At 38.8% G+C, this 11,539-nt stretch overlaps 2 protein-coding genes across 2 annotated transcripts; both read right to left on the reverse strand.

Annotated features, from left to right (window-relative positions):
* Positions 1–526: 526 nt before the first annotated feature.
* Positions 527–1,895, reverse strand: LOC143470534 (uncharacterized). Its single transcript, XM_076968738.1, has 2 exons — positions 1,508–1,895; positions 527–1,219 (listed from the first exon to the last, which is right to left on the reverse strand). The coding sequence occupies exons 1-2, from the start codon at positions 1,580–1,582 to the stop codon at positions 911–913; spliced, it is 384 nt and encodes a 127-aa protein (XP_076824853.1). The 5' UTR covers positions 1,583–1,895; the 3' UTR covers positions 527–910.
* A 5,694-nt stretch (positions 1,896–7,589) lies between these two features.
* On the reverse strand, positions 7,590–11,267 carry LOC143471039 (uncharacterized). Its single transcript, XM_076969365.1, has 5 exons — positions 11,009–11,267; positions 9,375–10,132; positions 9,042–9,197; positions 8,635–8,805; positions 7,590–8,434 (listed from the first exon to the last, which is right to left on the reverse strand). The coding sequence occupies exons 1-5, from the start codon at positions 11,160–11,162 to the stop codon at positions 7,925–7,927; spliced, it is 1,749 nt and encodes a 582-aa protein (XP_076825480.1). The 5' UTR covers positions 11,163–11,267; the 3' UTR covers positions 7,590–7,924.
* Between the last annotated feature and the right edge of the window lie 272 nt (positions 11,268–11,539).

An 11,539-nucleotide genomic window follows, 5' to 3' on the forward strand; every position in this document is an offset into this window, starting at 1 on the left:
AAATGTTTTGGTGAAAATATAATCACAAAGCAAATCTTTGATGGTAGCTGTTTTGCAAAGAGTTGAGAACTGGATTACTTTTTATTATAAGTTATAATCATTATTACATTGAGTTACCGTATTTAAATCGGCAAGGGGACCCGTCATCAATTCTTGCGCTGAGCCTCGCTCGCTAAGGTCGGCCCTGGTGATGCCTACTTTAAAACAAGAGGCAACTGAAGAAAAACATCTTTGTTTAATTTGCTGGTATAGGCCAATGTCGATTGGCCATATACAGGCCGAAGCTTATTTCTTAATATCTCTATAGCTTCAGCAGACTAACACTATACGTTTATTAAGCTATAAAGGAAGATGTGTTACAGTTACAGCGCACACAAGTTTGCTTATTAATTTTTTATCTGATTTTATCGATTGTATCAATTTCATCTGTTTATTAATGCTTACCATACACGATTGCCAGTATATCTGAATATAAAGTAAATAATTAATTATTTACCAACAAGTTAAAAGCTACAAAAACTGACCGCAGCCAAAGTACGACCTACCTTTGCCAAATTATAAGGTCAAACGTTTGTCCATATACCACGTAAAAATGTTATTGAGAACATCCACAAATGAATACTCAGAAATATTTAATTATTGAAGTTTGAAACTGATTTTATGGCTGCATGGGGTAAACGTTTGTGTTTGCCAGCTTGTACACAGAGCGGAAGTCACAAACTTGTTAAAGTATACGAGATTTTTCAGTTTGAAATACCGAGCAAGTCTCCAATTGTGCGTGTTATATACAACGAAAGAAAGAAGACTTTGGTCGCGTTAACAAACTGTCTATGGAGCTGCCGTTGATATGGTTGTTTCTAAAGATTGGTTTTGTCGCTTTGCATATTTACACAGCTGTAGGCGTACGGACTTATTCCGATGGTGGGGGTGGTGGTGGTGGTGGTAAAGCCGTTTTGTCAATTCCCAGCACAGACCTATTGCTTTTTGCTCTTGTGGTCTTGCTGCCATGGCTAGGCAGCGTCGTTGGTTTGCTTTTGTCGTTGTGAATAGTTGCCCTGTGAGTGGACGAGCAGGAGTTGACTGAGTTGGCCGGGACAGCTTTTGATGTCGCAGAAAGTTGTGATTTATAACTTCTACAATCTTCTTCATCTTTTGCTTCGTTTTGTTTTTGGCAGGCGTCGCTACTATCCCGTCTTTCTTCTGAAGATTGCGCGCTCCGCTGGCGAGTGAAACAAACACGAATTCAAAATAATATAGTTCAGCCAATAAAATAATTTTAATTCAGTCTTTTAATATCTTTAGTATTGTCAGAACAGAATTTTTTTGCGCTTTATTTATTGACAACAAACAGACTTGAATCTTATAGCGGGTTTTTGGCTATGGTTATTCTTTAATGCTTAAGTTACCATTGTTGTCAAGCAAACATCAAACGGAGAGCATATTGCTATAAAAGTAAAATTTCTAAAATAAGCTTATCCTTGTTAAGAGAACTTTGCTTTCTACGTACAAGGCCTGCTCGTTTCTCGTCAACGGCATAAACTCTGTCATCCACAGAATCGTCGTCGTGCCGCAAAACGGACATTTTTATTTTGGAGCGTTTAGTCGTTGCCAGGGAATTGTTTTTCTTTCTTGCACTTTCAAAATCTATTATCTGTAATCAATGATAATAATAAGATTTATATAGCGCCATATTTATATCAGATAATAATCAAGTCGTAGAAATTTATAAAATCGAAACAGTAACTTTGTGTTACCAAGCTGATACAACACTGTGGATATTTCACGGCTGTGGACGGAGTTAGGTTTTTGGTCGCTGTATGAACAAATGTAAAACGTAGTAAGGACCAGTCAGCTTTTACACAGAAAAATGTAATTCACCGAAAATGGTCTCACAAACTTCTTGTAAAAATACTGTTGGGCGTGTTTTTCGTCAATAGGTCCAATAATTAGTAACGCTACAATGATTAATCAGACGTATATGATCGTATATACTTTTCGAGACTGCAACTACTCTTCTATATAAGTGCACGTACACTCCACCTATAAGTGTATCATGCATGTTTGCAGCTATACACATTGACAATAACTAATGAATACACAGTTGAATCTATATGCAGGCCTCACACATGCGGCGTCAAGCGCCAAAACGAAGTGTATGTTCAAATCTGCAAAGTCAGATTTTTCACACATTTGCTCCCGAACATCGAAAGATCTCATTTAATAATATAATATATAACTTGCAAGCGTTCTATTAAAAAAGCGTCGCTAGCGCTCTTCCTTTCGTTCTTCAATGAAAAAAAAACTTTGCTCGTGCTTTCACCCTTCTACAAAAAAGAGCGTATTCCTATTGCCACTCTCGCTATTTTGGCAATATTTTCACTTCGAAAATCGCGAGTGAAATTATTTACAAGGCAACCATTTTTTATTTCGCTTCATAAAATTAGTCTTAAAGCAGTCCAAAAACGTTTTGAGCCCAATCCTTTGCGTTCAAGCTGTGCGTTTACAGCGTTTTTTTGTCCAAGAAAACGAATGACAAGAGGATAACCCTTAAAAACAGCGCGCTCGTATTTCCTCTCCTTGTTAAAAGGGAGAGGATCGCTCTCGAGATTGCTGTTTGAGTGCGCTCATACACGGCGCTAATCTCATGCAACAGACTTGATGATGTAACACACTTCAATGCTAATTAGATATTTTAGATAAACACCTCTTTGTTAACATTAGGCTGTTTTAAGCTTAATTAATAGAAGGTCACCCACTTCTTTTCAATGATATCATTATAACAAAGAAAGCTTCATTGTAGTATTTGCACAATGCAACAAGTTCGATATTTATAAATTTTAACGTTTCGACTCTGATTTTGTTCAGCATTTACCTCTTTCTTCCTTACAGCTCGGTAGCTCGATCGCAATACTCACGGCAAGAATTACGGTTAGGATGAGTGGAACAGAAATAATAAGAGCAAGCTGCCAGAGCAGTAATCCTGGAATGATGTTGTTTGCTTCTGACTGGCCCGTCGTTTCCCCAGAATATGACGCTGTTTTGTTGTTTGTACCCGTGATTACTTCCACAGTAGTAAGAATTGATTCATTCTGCTGCGCTGTACTTATTAATGTTATCAAGGTCGACATGGTTGTAGTTTCTGCAGAGATCGAAAAGTTTTTCCTGGTTGTTGCTTCTGCCGTCAAGTTTTGTGTCATCATCACAGTTGATCTCGAATCCGTCGGCGTTGCCCATCGATTGGTTTGACCCATGGTTATATCATGCGCCACGGTACTCACATTTATAGCAGCGTTAGATTGGGTTGGGTATATTTCGAAAGTTGTTAGGTTGCTGGGAATAGTGGAAGAGTACATTTTGTATGCGTGCAGTGCACTATCAATGCACAATAGTCTTTTGTATAGACGAGAAATATTTTTTATGCGATCTGTTTGTTTGAGAGTAAATCGAGCCAATCCGATCACTTGGTTATTCGTTCAATGCTCTGACCTGAAATGTAGCGGACTCAGCAGCAACAGTTATTGTTAAAATAGCGACGTACAATACTAGAAATTGTTGACGATTTACCGTCAAACATTTTGTCGAATAGAACTCTGAAAAACAGGTACACGGACCATTGTCACTTTGTATACTTTACATATCACCAGCAGATATTGCACTTCAACTACGAATGAAATAACTGAATTTCCTTAACTAAGTAAACCTTTCTTCATCTTGTAACTGTTCTCTTATATAATAGTTTCTGACAACACGGCACGGTGTTTCACGCCTTGTGTGAGGCTACTTTCTGAGTTGTCGCGACAAATACACTCCACAAGGAAGTAACGTGACATTTTACTTAGAATTTGCAAATCAAAGCTTGCTGGAATTTTTGGCGCAATCAGCAAAATTTTTCAGTCATTTAACGGTATCACCAATTCCCGGAATGATGAAAAATAAAAATCTAAAAAAGTAACTATCGGTACATTCACTCCAAAATGCTCTAAAGTCGAAATTAAAGTTTATAGAAACGTTCGCCTAGTTTAGATTTGTACAAAATCTTTCTCCAGTCCAAGGATAAATAATGCGATATACCACAAGATTTTCATAAATTGTTTTGGTTGTGATTACGACTGAATTATGTCTGGTAAAACCATCGTTCGACAGATTTACAAAAGCCAAGCACAAGCAAGCAAGCAAAGTTACCGTAAGTTGAAACGTGCGGTCAGAGAAAAAGTACAGTAAAGTGTGTAACTGTGCAAAAAGACTGCTTCTTCGACCATTTTCCCAGCGTGCTGATGGGGTAGTAAATTATGTATGCCTGGTAGACTACGCCGCCATCAGCATATTGCCCAACTGTGGAAGTCTTTCTTTAACCGCCTCCTGCAGTCATTCGTTTTATTTAGTTCTCTTAAGTGAAATGGGAATGGGCTAAATTAATGTCAAAACAAAAAAAGGTTTTCGCTGGAAACATGCAAATATTATACTATATATATATAGTGTGCGAAATAATTCTCCTACTCAAGAGCAGCAGCATCGCAAGGAAACTTGCCGATAGTTTCCTTCTACTTTTGGATAACTTTAAGATCAGCAATGTTTAATTTCACTGGTCAACAAAATTTCACTTTTTTTAAACGAGAACGCGAGTCTATCATTTGAGATGAATTTTTTGCTCTGATTCCTAATTTGCCTTTAGTTTTTCTTTAGCACGTCTAATTTTCAAGATATATTTGAATTCGTCTTTTCAGAAAAAGCATTAACAACAATAGACAGTTATGATACATGGCATTTAAAAATGTTTAGCATATGACTTTCTTTTGTTCACATGACTGGGGGTGATTACGATATAACATCCAGCAGTAGTCTCCCACGACTTTGAGGTCTCCGAAAATACTCCATTTGTAAGCATAGTACTGAATAGCTTCCAAAAGGACTTTGATGCTTTCATAAAATTCTTTCAGATGAACAAAATGTGCTATAGGAATAGACGGTTTTATATTTCCATTGTGCAACAATACAGCTTTTAAACTTCTCTTCGAAGAGTCAATGAAAAGTCGCCACTGATCAACAATGTGTGCTTCACCCAATTTTTGAAACAAGTCTGTAATGTTGTGGCAGTAGCAAAGAGATCCGTCTACTGTGAATGCCGTGGCCAGGTCCAAGTTTTGCTTTCTGTAATGACTTATTACCACATCTTTCTCAAGCAAGTTGTTTTCTTTTAATCTTGATGCAAGCAGTTCTGTCTTTTCTTTGGAAAGAGACAAATCTCTTAACACTAGAAGGACGGCAATTTTCGTATACCTAGAAGGACGGAGTGCGTCAATTGACGCAAAAGGTCAAAATGGCGCAAATATAACGTTTTTTGTTGAGAAAACTGTGCTGTTGCTCCGAAAAAACTACTTCTATCGCATGTCCGCTTTGTGCATTTTAATTAACAAAAGCAATCGCATTGAAAATACAAGCACTCGTGCCTAAACACTTCTGTTTCACGCAACTCCTTTTTCTTCTTGCACTCTTCCGTGACTTCTCTCCTGTTCTGGCGCATTATCTCTACGAGGCTGCACTTCTTTTCCGCAAGTCGCAACGCCAGGTCAAGTGAGGTGAAAAAATTATCGCAAGTGACGTTGTAACCTCCTTGAAAAAGCGGAGCCATGAGTTTCAGTACAACGTCGGTGGGCACACTCACGTGGGGACTCCTTGCGTCATCTTTTCCAACGTAAGGAAAACCTGTCTCTTGCCATGGTTTGGGAAAACATCGGACATCCCCACGACCTCCCCCACAAACTCTTCACAGGGAAGTTGCGCCCTCCTATCACGCCACGAGCAACCACCAAGCCGACGAATTTATCTAATTCATCTAATTTATCTAACTAAGAAACTCTTACTACACTTACGCTTCGATAAACTTCAAAAATTCCGAAATTAGGCTGCGCTTGTGACGAAACTACTCTGTTTTGCGGAAAAGTCGACTTGCATAGTTTGTCGACACGTTTGTCACACCTCTGTGTTGGCAGCTGTGACCTAATTCGATAAACCTGTAATTATCAGCAGAAAGAAAACGATGCTCTCTATCGCGAGAACTGGTTTTTGTACTGTGAAGTAACAATGCGTCAATTGACGCACCCCGTCCTTCTAGGTAGTGACCACGTTAATTATCTCTACCGGTAAAATAAAAACTTCATATTCATGGGTTAGTTACCTAACACTAATGTAGGAAAAGTCAGGAAATATCACGGTTTTGCAATGCACCACTTAAAAGTTATAGATGCACTTAGGTTGAAAATGCGTCAATTGACGCGCCCCGTCCTTCTAGTGTTAAAAGGTTGTTTAAACGTTTCTGGGAAAACAGAATTGGTTTTGAAGTTTCCCCTGGTTCGTATTCGGACTCGGCAGAATTACTCGGATCTGTGGAACTCCCTTCACTAGCACTAACTTCAACTTCATCAGGAACAGATTCAAGACCTGCATGAAGAGGAAGCGGAACAGGAAGTGAAGCATCATGTGGTACAGATCTTCTCGTTGAATCTAAGTTGGGATATGCAATTTTACTTTTAGTTTTTGAAGAACACCCTTTTATATTGACAAGACAAAAATAGCAATCTTGAATGTGGTCTTTTGGTTCTCGCCATATCATGGGAACAGAAAAAGGCATCAATGACGTTCGTTTGTGTAGCCAATTGTGTAAACCAGTTGAACAAGCTGTACATATCTAATGTGGTGCCCACTTTTTGTCTTGGTCTTCTAATGGGCAGCCAAAGTACAACTTGTACATCTTTTTTATATCTGAAGTTATATTTCGTTGCTTGCCTTTGATTGTAAAACTGCCACAAATATAACAAAACAGATCAGGATTGTTCTTGCACTTTCTTGACATAACAAAGGCAGAATAGCAGTTGATCAAAATATGGCACAAATAAATCTATTGAACAGTATAAGTTACTACAATATTGATTAAGATCTGCCATTAAGAAACATTTTGAAAACCGAACAGTTTATTTTAATTTTTCTGCTGCAGTGCTCTATAGGTTCTTTGTTCAAACAACATACGCAACCATGAAGCACTATCTACATGTGGAATTAGCTGCTCAATATACTAATTATTTTGCAAAAGTTTGGCAAAAGATTCTCCCTATAATATTATATATAAGATAACAACTAAAACTTCAAAATGCAAATATCTCAAAAACCTGATGTGCTAGAAAATAATATGGGCATTTTGTGGAATCAGCGTCAAAAACCCTTCAAGAATCACCTAATCGCATCTCCGGTTAAAATCTGCTGTTGACTAATGTTTTGGGATAAACTATTTGATTTGTGATTATACTTACAAAAATGCCACCGTTATGCATGTATGCGTTGATCAACCGACATTGCTGGATTGAGATAAATGATATGTGTGACGAAGATTTTCTGTAGTTAGCTCTAGCTGTACCATACTTAATGAAATGCCTATGTCAAAAATAGCGGGAATTTTGCGATAAGCCTTCGTCTACTCAACAATACTAGCTAGATTTTATTGATAAAAGTGAAACGAAGATCTGAAACTCTTAGTGCAACCAACTAACCTTACTGCTGTATTTGGTCACGCTTGCAACGGATGTATTATACCAGAGTCGATTTTCAATCCTTGTTTATTCAGTGAAGGTTATTGACAAAAAATCAAAATTGACAGTGATTTACTACAACTTAAAAGTAAAAATACGTAAAACTAACAATAAATATGTATGTGGTACGTTTGTGTTACACGGAATCTTCCGATATAGGCCTACGTGGATGTAAATAATACGTAGGTTGAATGAAGTTGCATACGTTGGTATACATGTTTAGTCTTGCAAATGAGCAAGATTTAACCGTTGACATCGACTTCCCTGGTCGCTACTATCAGGTTTGGAATGGATGAATGTGCGTTGAAAGAGGACGTCGGCAAGATTCCACCTTTAACTTTAACTTACTCTGACGGTGGCGGAGGAGGCGGCGGTGGAAGGTTGTTAACACTTCCTGGTGCAGGTGGGGCAGGGGGTGCAGGTGGGGCAGGGGGTGCTGGTGGTGCAAGGGGTGCTGGTGGGGCAGATGGCGGAGATAAAACCGAATCAGATTTACTTTGACCATGCAAAAACGATTTTTGTTGGGTAGCGTCACCAGAAGGTACTGAGACTCCGGTTACGTCCAATGTAGGGGCAGGTGGCACTTCAGGTGGAAAATTTGAAGTAAGTGCATTACTGCTAGGTGCCGCTGTTGACTTGCTGTCGTCATTCTTGAAACTTGTTGTTGGTGCTGGGCTTGGCATGGGGGAGTGACCAGGCGATTGGAACGTGCCCAGTCTCCTTGGGCTAGCGTTTGATGTGGTAACCGATTGCAAATCCGAATCGCCTTTCTCGTCGTCGTCGCTGGTGTCACTTTCATCGGTGCTGTTGGTGTCACTCTTTCTCGATCGTTCAGACAAATTAGGTACCGTCACCTGAATTAAAATAAATCATTTCGGAATTTACAGCCGTTGTTAATCTTGATTACGAACGATGAACCTATCGTGTACTTAATTTAGGTCTTTTTAGCAATAACTTTCACATTTCCATAAAACTTAGGAAGCTTTTTCCGGTGAGTTGTGCAAAAATTTTCCATAGAAACGAATAAATTACACGAGTTACTTGCTTTATTTACCTTGGTCAAAGTTTTGGATGACGCTTTGGCCTTCTTGAATATACTAGTGGCATCGCTATGATCGCTTCTAACGGACGGGCTGCTTTGGACGGAATTTTGTGCACTGCTTTTCACGTGACGTAATTTAGGACTGCCAAGAAAGGCGTTGTTTTGGTTCCCAAAAACATTAACCTAAAGGAACGACAGACTTGGTGTAAATAAACAAATTGCCTATTAACTTGTTTTTCGTTTGATTTGCATAACAAAAATATAACCTGCATGTATAGGCTAGATTGTCAAAATACACGATCGTATAATAATTGCAGCCTACATGGTACTATATATTCCATATGTAGGTCTATGTTAGACCTCAAATCACTAGACAACAAATGTTTACTGTTGACAAGTTATTTAAAGAATATACTTACCGGTGTCGGTTCAACGATGACGGCTGTAATTGTATCATCCACTGATTCTGATTTCAGAATTTCTTCTTTGTTTAAAATATTTGACATTTTTATGTCAGCACGGCTATTTGTTGCCCACAGGTTGTTTTCTTTCCGTAGGCGTTCAAGTTCGGCCCTCTGAAAACGTGTTTTTTAAATCGAAAATGTGAAAGACAGTATTAGCAGTAAATTGTTTTCATTGCTTGCGTTATACTTCATTTGAAACATTGGTTTTTTAAGTTTTAGTGAGAGTCACTCTTGACGCCCACCTAATCGAACAGTTTGCTGTCCATTATAACAGACACACAGCCTCACCTTTCTTCGTTTAATGAAGCAATAAATAATGAGAGCCACAATGATAAGCAGAAAAACACCTGCTGCGACAAAGACAAGAATGGATTGCCACTGTTGTAAGCCTGGAATGAGACTATCTGCTGCCGGTAAGCCGGTAGTGGTTCCGACACTGGCAGAAGTTGTTTTCTGGTACGTAGTGCTAATCAGTGATGGCGGATTCGTCGTTGATGTAATTTCCATAGAGGTTGCAGGGTTTAAGCTGGTAAGTGTTTCTGTGCTTTGGGTTGCCATTTCACTTGACATTTGGTTAGTTTGTAAGGAGGTTACCGGCAGCATTGATATTGTATCGTTGCCAGTACTTGATGCCGTTGGCGATCCAGTAGCTTGCACCATGGTGCTGTTCTGCGCTACTGGTGTCGCCACCGTGGATTGCTCCATGGTTGTATTTTCCGTAATTGCTGCAATTGTCTCAGAAACTAACACCGGTTGACTAGTTTGTTCCATATTTTGTACCGCTGTGCTGGTAGTAATATTCACTGAGGGCTGAGTGGCTGTTAGTCCTGCGGTTTCCGTTGTTATTATGTTGTTAGACATGCTAGGAACTTCCGTCATCATAGTCGCATTTGTCGCCGCCATCATTTCCGCCGTTACTGTCCCTTCAGTCGTAGCTATCGTACTTTCTGTAGTCAGAGAAGTAGTTTCTGCAAATGCGTTGTCGGTAGTCATGGCGACTGCTGCAGTTGTGTCGTTGTTACCAGTAACTACAGTACTTGCACTGTCTGAAAAAAAAAACGATCAAGTAAACAAAGCAAAATAGATAGCCAACACAACTGACATTAAAAGCTAAACATATCTTATGTAATATAATGCCATAAAGTGAAATAGGTTTATCCATACTAAATACGTGCAGTATTTGTATGCACAGACATATGAATTTCATTAATGTAATTAGCATAATTATATGCGTGGCACCAAAACAATTCAAGTAACGTCAGTTTAGAAATCTTTCATGCAAAGCTTGGACTTCAATGCCCAAATCATAAACAGAACAACAGCAATATCGTTTGCAAAGTAACAGACTCTGAATCATTTCAATCGATTCATTTATCGAGGCTGTTTGAAATGCATAGCTCTGTCACCGCTCACCGGTATGGCAAAAGCTTGCGCAATAACTTTTCTGGCGCAGATGAATCTTAATTGGGCCATCGATATCCACTATAATTTTTGTCTTGCTCTCAAACATCATTATTCCGTCAAGACAATTTCGTGTTTACCCGTGGGTAGCGATTTAGATAAAAGTATAATGAGGTTTAATTGCACATTCAGAACTGATTACTATGCAGTACACTTCGACAATATTTGTTTTTTTATGTTTTTCTTTTGGCACTATACCTAAAAACGTTTCGCACACAGCTGAATCGCAGTCCTATACGATAACTTCTAGTTCTAAGCATTCGTTTTTTTACAAGTTGCTGTTACAACATGCCTGTACTTTACCCCACCTGACGTGAAGGAAGTATTTAGCAACAACGAAAAGGTCTTCTCTCAGAGCCCTTATATCACGACGCAGCTATTATAAGCAATTACGCCACAATTTAATTGCAACTGAAACGCGGAAGTATTGTTACGTTAGCAACTGCTTAACTTTTACTAACCTGTGCTCATGCCTTCCGCTGATGAAATCTCCACAGTGACCGTAAACGTGCTTGCTGGTTCATCGCTGCTGCTGGCGCTGATCGTCACTGAATCGGTGGAAACTATTCCGGACGTTACGTCAGTGCTGGGCGCTGTTAGAGTGCTATTATCCATTGGAGCGTTCTTACCTGATTCAAATGCTTTCTTATCTGCTTAGCATACTTGTTGTCGACCATTCAGTTTTCTTTTTCAATACACACGACCTAGTTATTGGTGTTTCTGAAATTGGAAAATTGGTTAACAATAGGTGTTATTTGGTTTGTTCACAATAACTATATTACACTTATTTTGGTAAGGGCACTTTTTGTTTAGCCGCAATTTTTCTTTCAAAAATTGTTTGGACAATTACGAAATTTGATCATGGGCTCACGTAGTTTAGAAAGAGGATACCTTGTGCGCATTTTTTCATAATTTGCACGATTTAACAAAGCTTTGAAGTTTGCTTGGCGACAAAGATGCCATTGGCAAAAAGATGTTTGAATTCAAATTAA

This window comes from Clavelina lepadiformis, chromosome 9 (genome assembly GCF_947623445.1).
Source record: "Clavelina lepadiformis chromosome 9, kaClaLepa1.1, whole genome shotgun sequence".
Classification (NCBI taxonomy): domain Eukaryota; kingdom Metazoa; phylum Chordata; class Ascidiacea; order Aplousobranchia; family Clavelinidae; genus Clavelina; species Clavelina lepadiformis.

Bases quoted from the DNA above. Each gene is read 5' to 3' on its own strand.
- LOC143470534 (XM_076968738.1), bottom strand. From the start codon at position 1,582: ATGTCCGTTTTGCGGCACGACGACGATTCTGTGGATGACAGAGTTTAT. The intron at 1,220-1,507 runs GTACGTAGAAAG...TTCACTCGCCAG, and splicing joins ACGAGAAACGAGCAGGCCTT to CGGAGCGCGCAATCTTCAGA.
- LOC143471039 (XM_076969365.1), bottom strand. From the start codon at position 11,162: ATGGATAATAGCACTCTAACAGCGCCCAGCACTGACGTAACGTCCGGA. The intron at 9,198-9,374 runs GTGAGGCTGTGT...ACACGTTTTCAG, and splicing joins GCTTCATTAAACGAAGAAAG to AGGGCCGAACTTGAACGCCT. The intron at 8,435-8,634 runs GTAAATAAAGCA...ATTTTAATTCAG, and splicing joins CATCCAAAACTTTGACCAAG to GTGACGGTACCTAATTTGTC.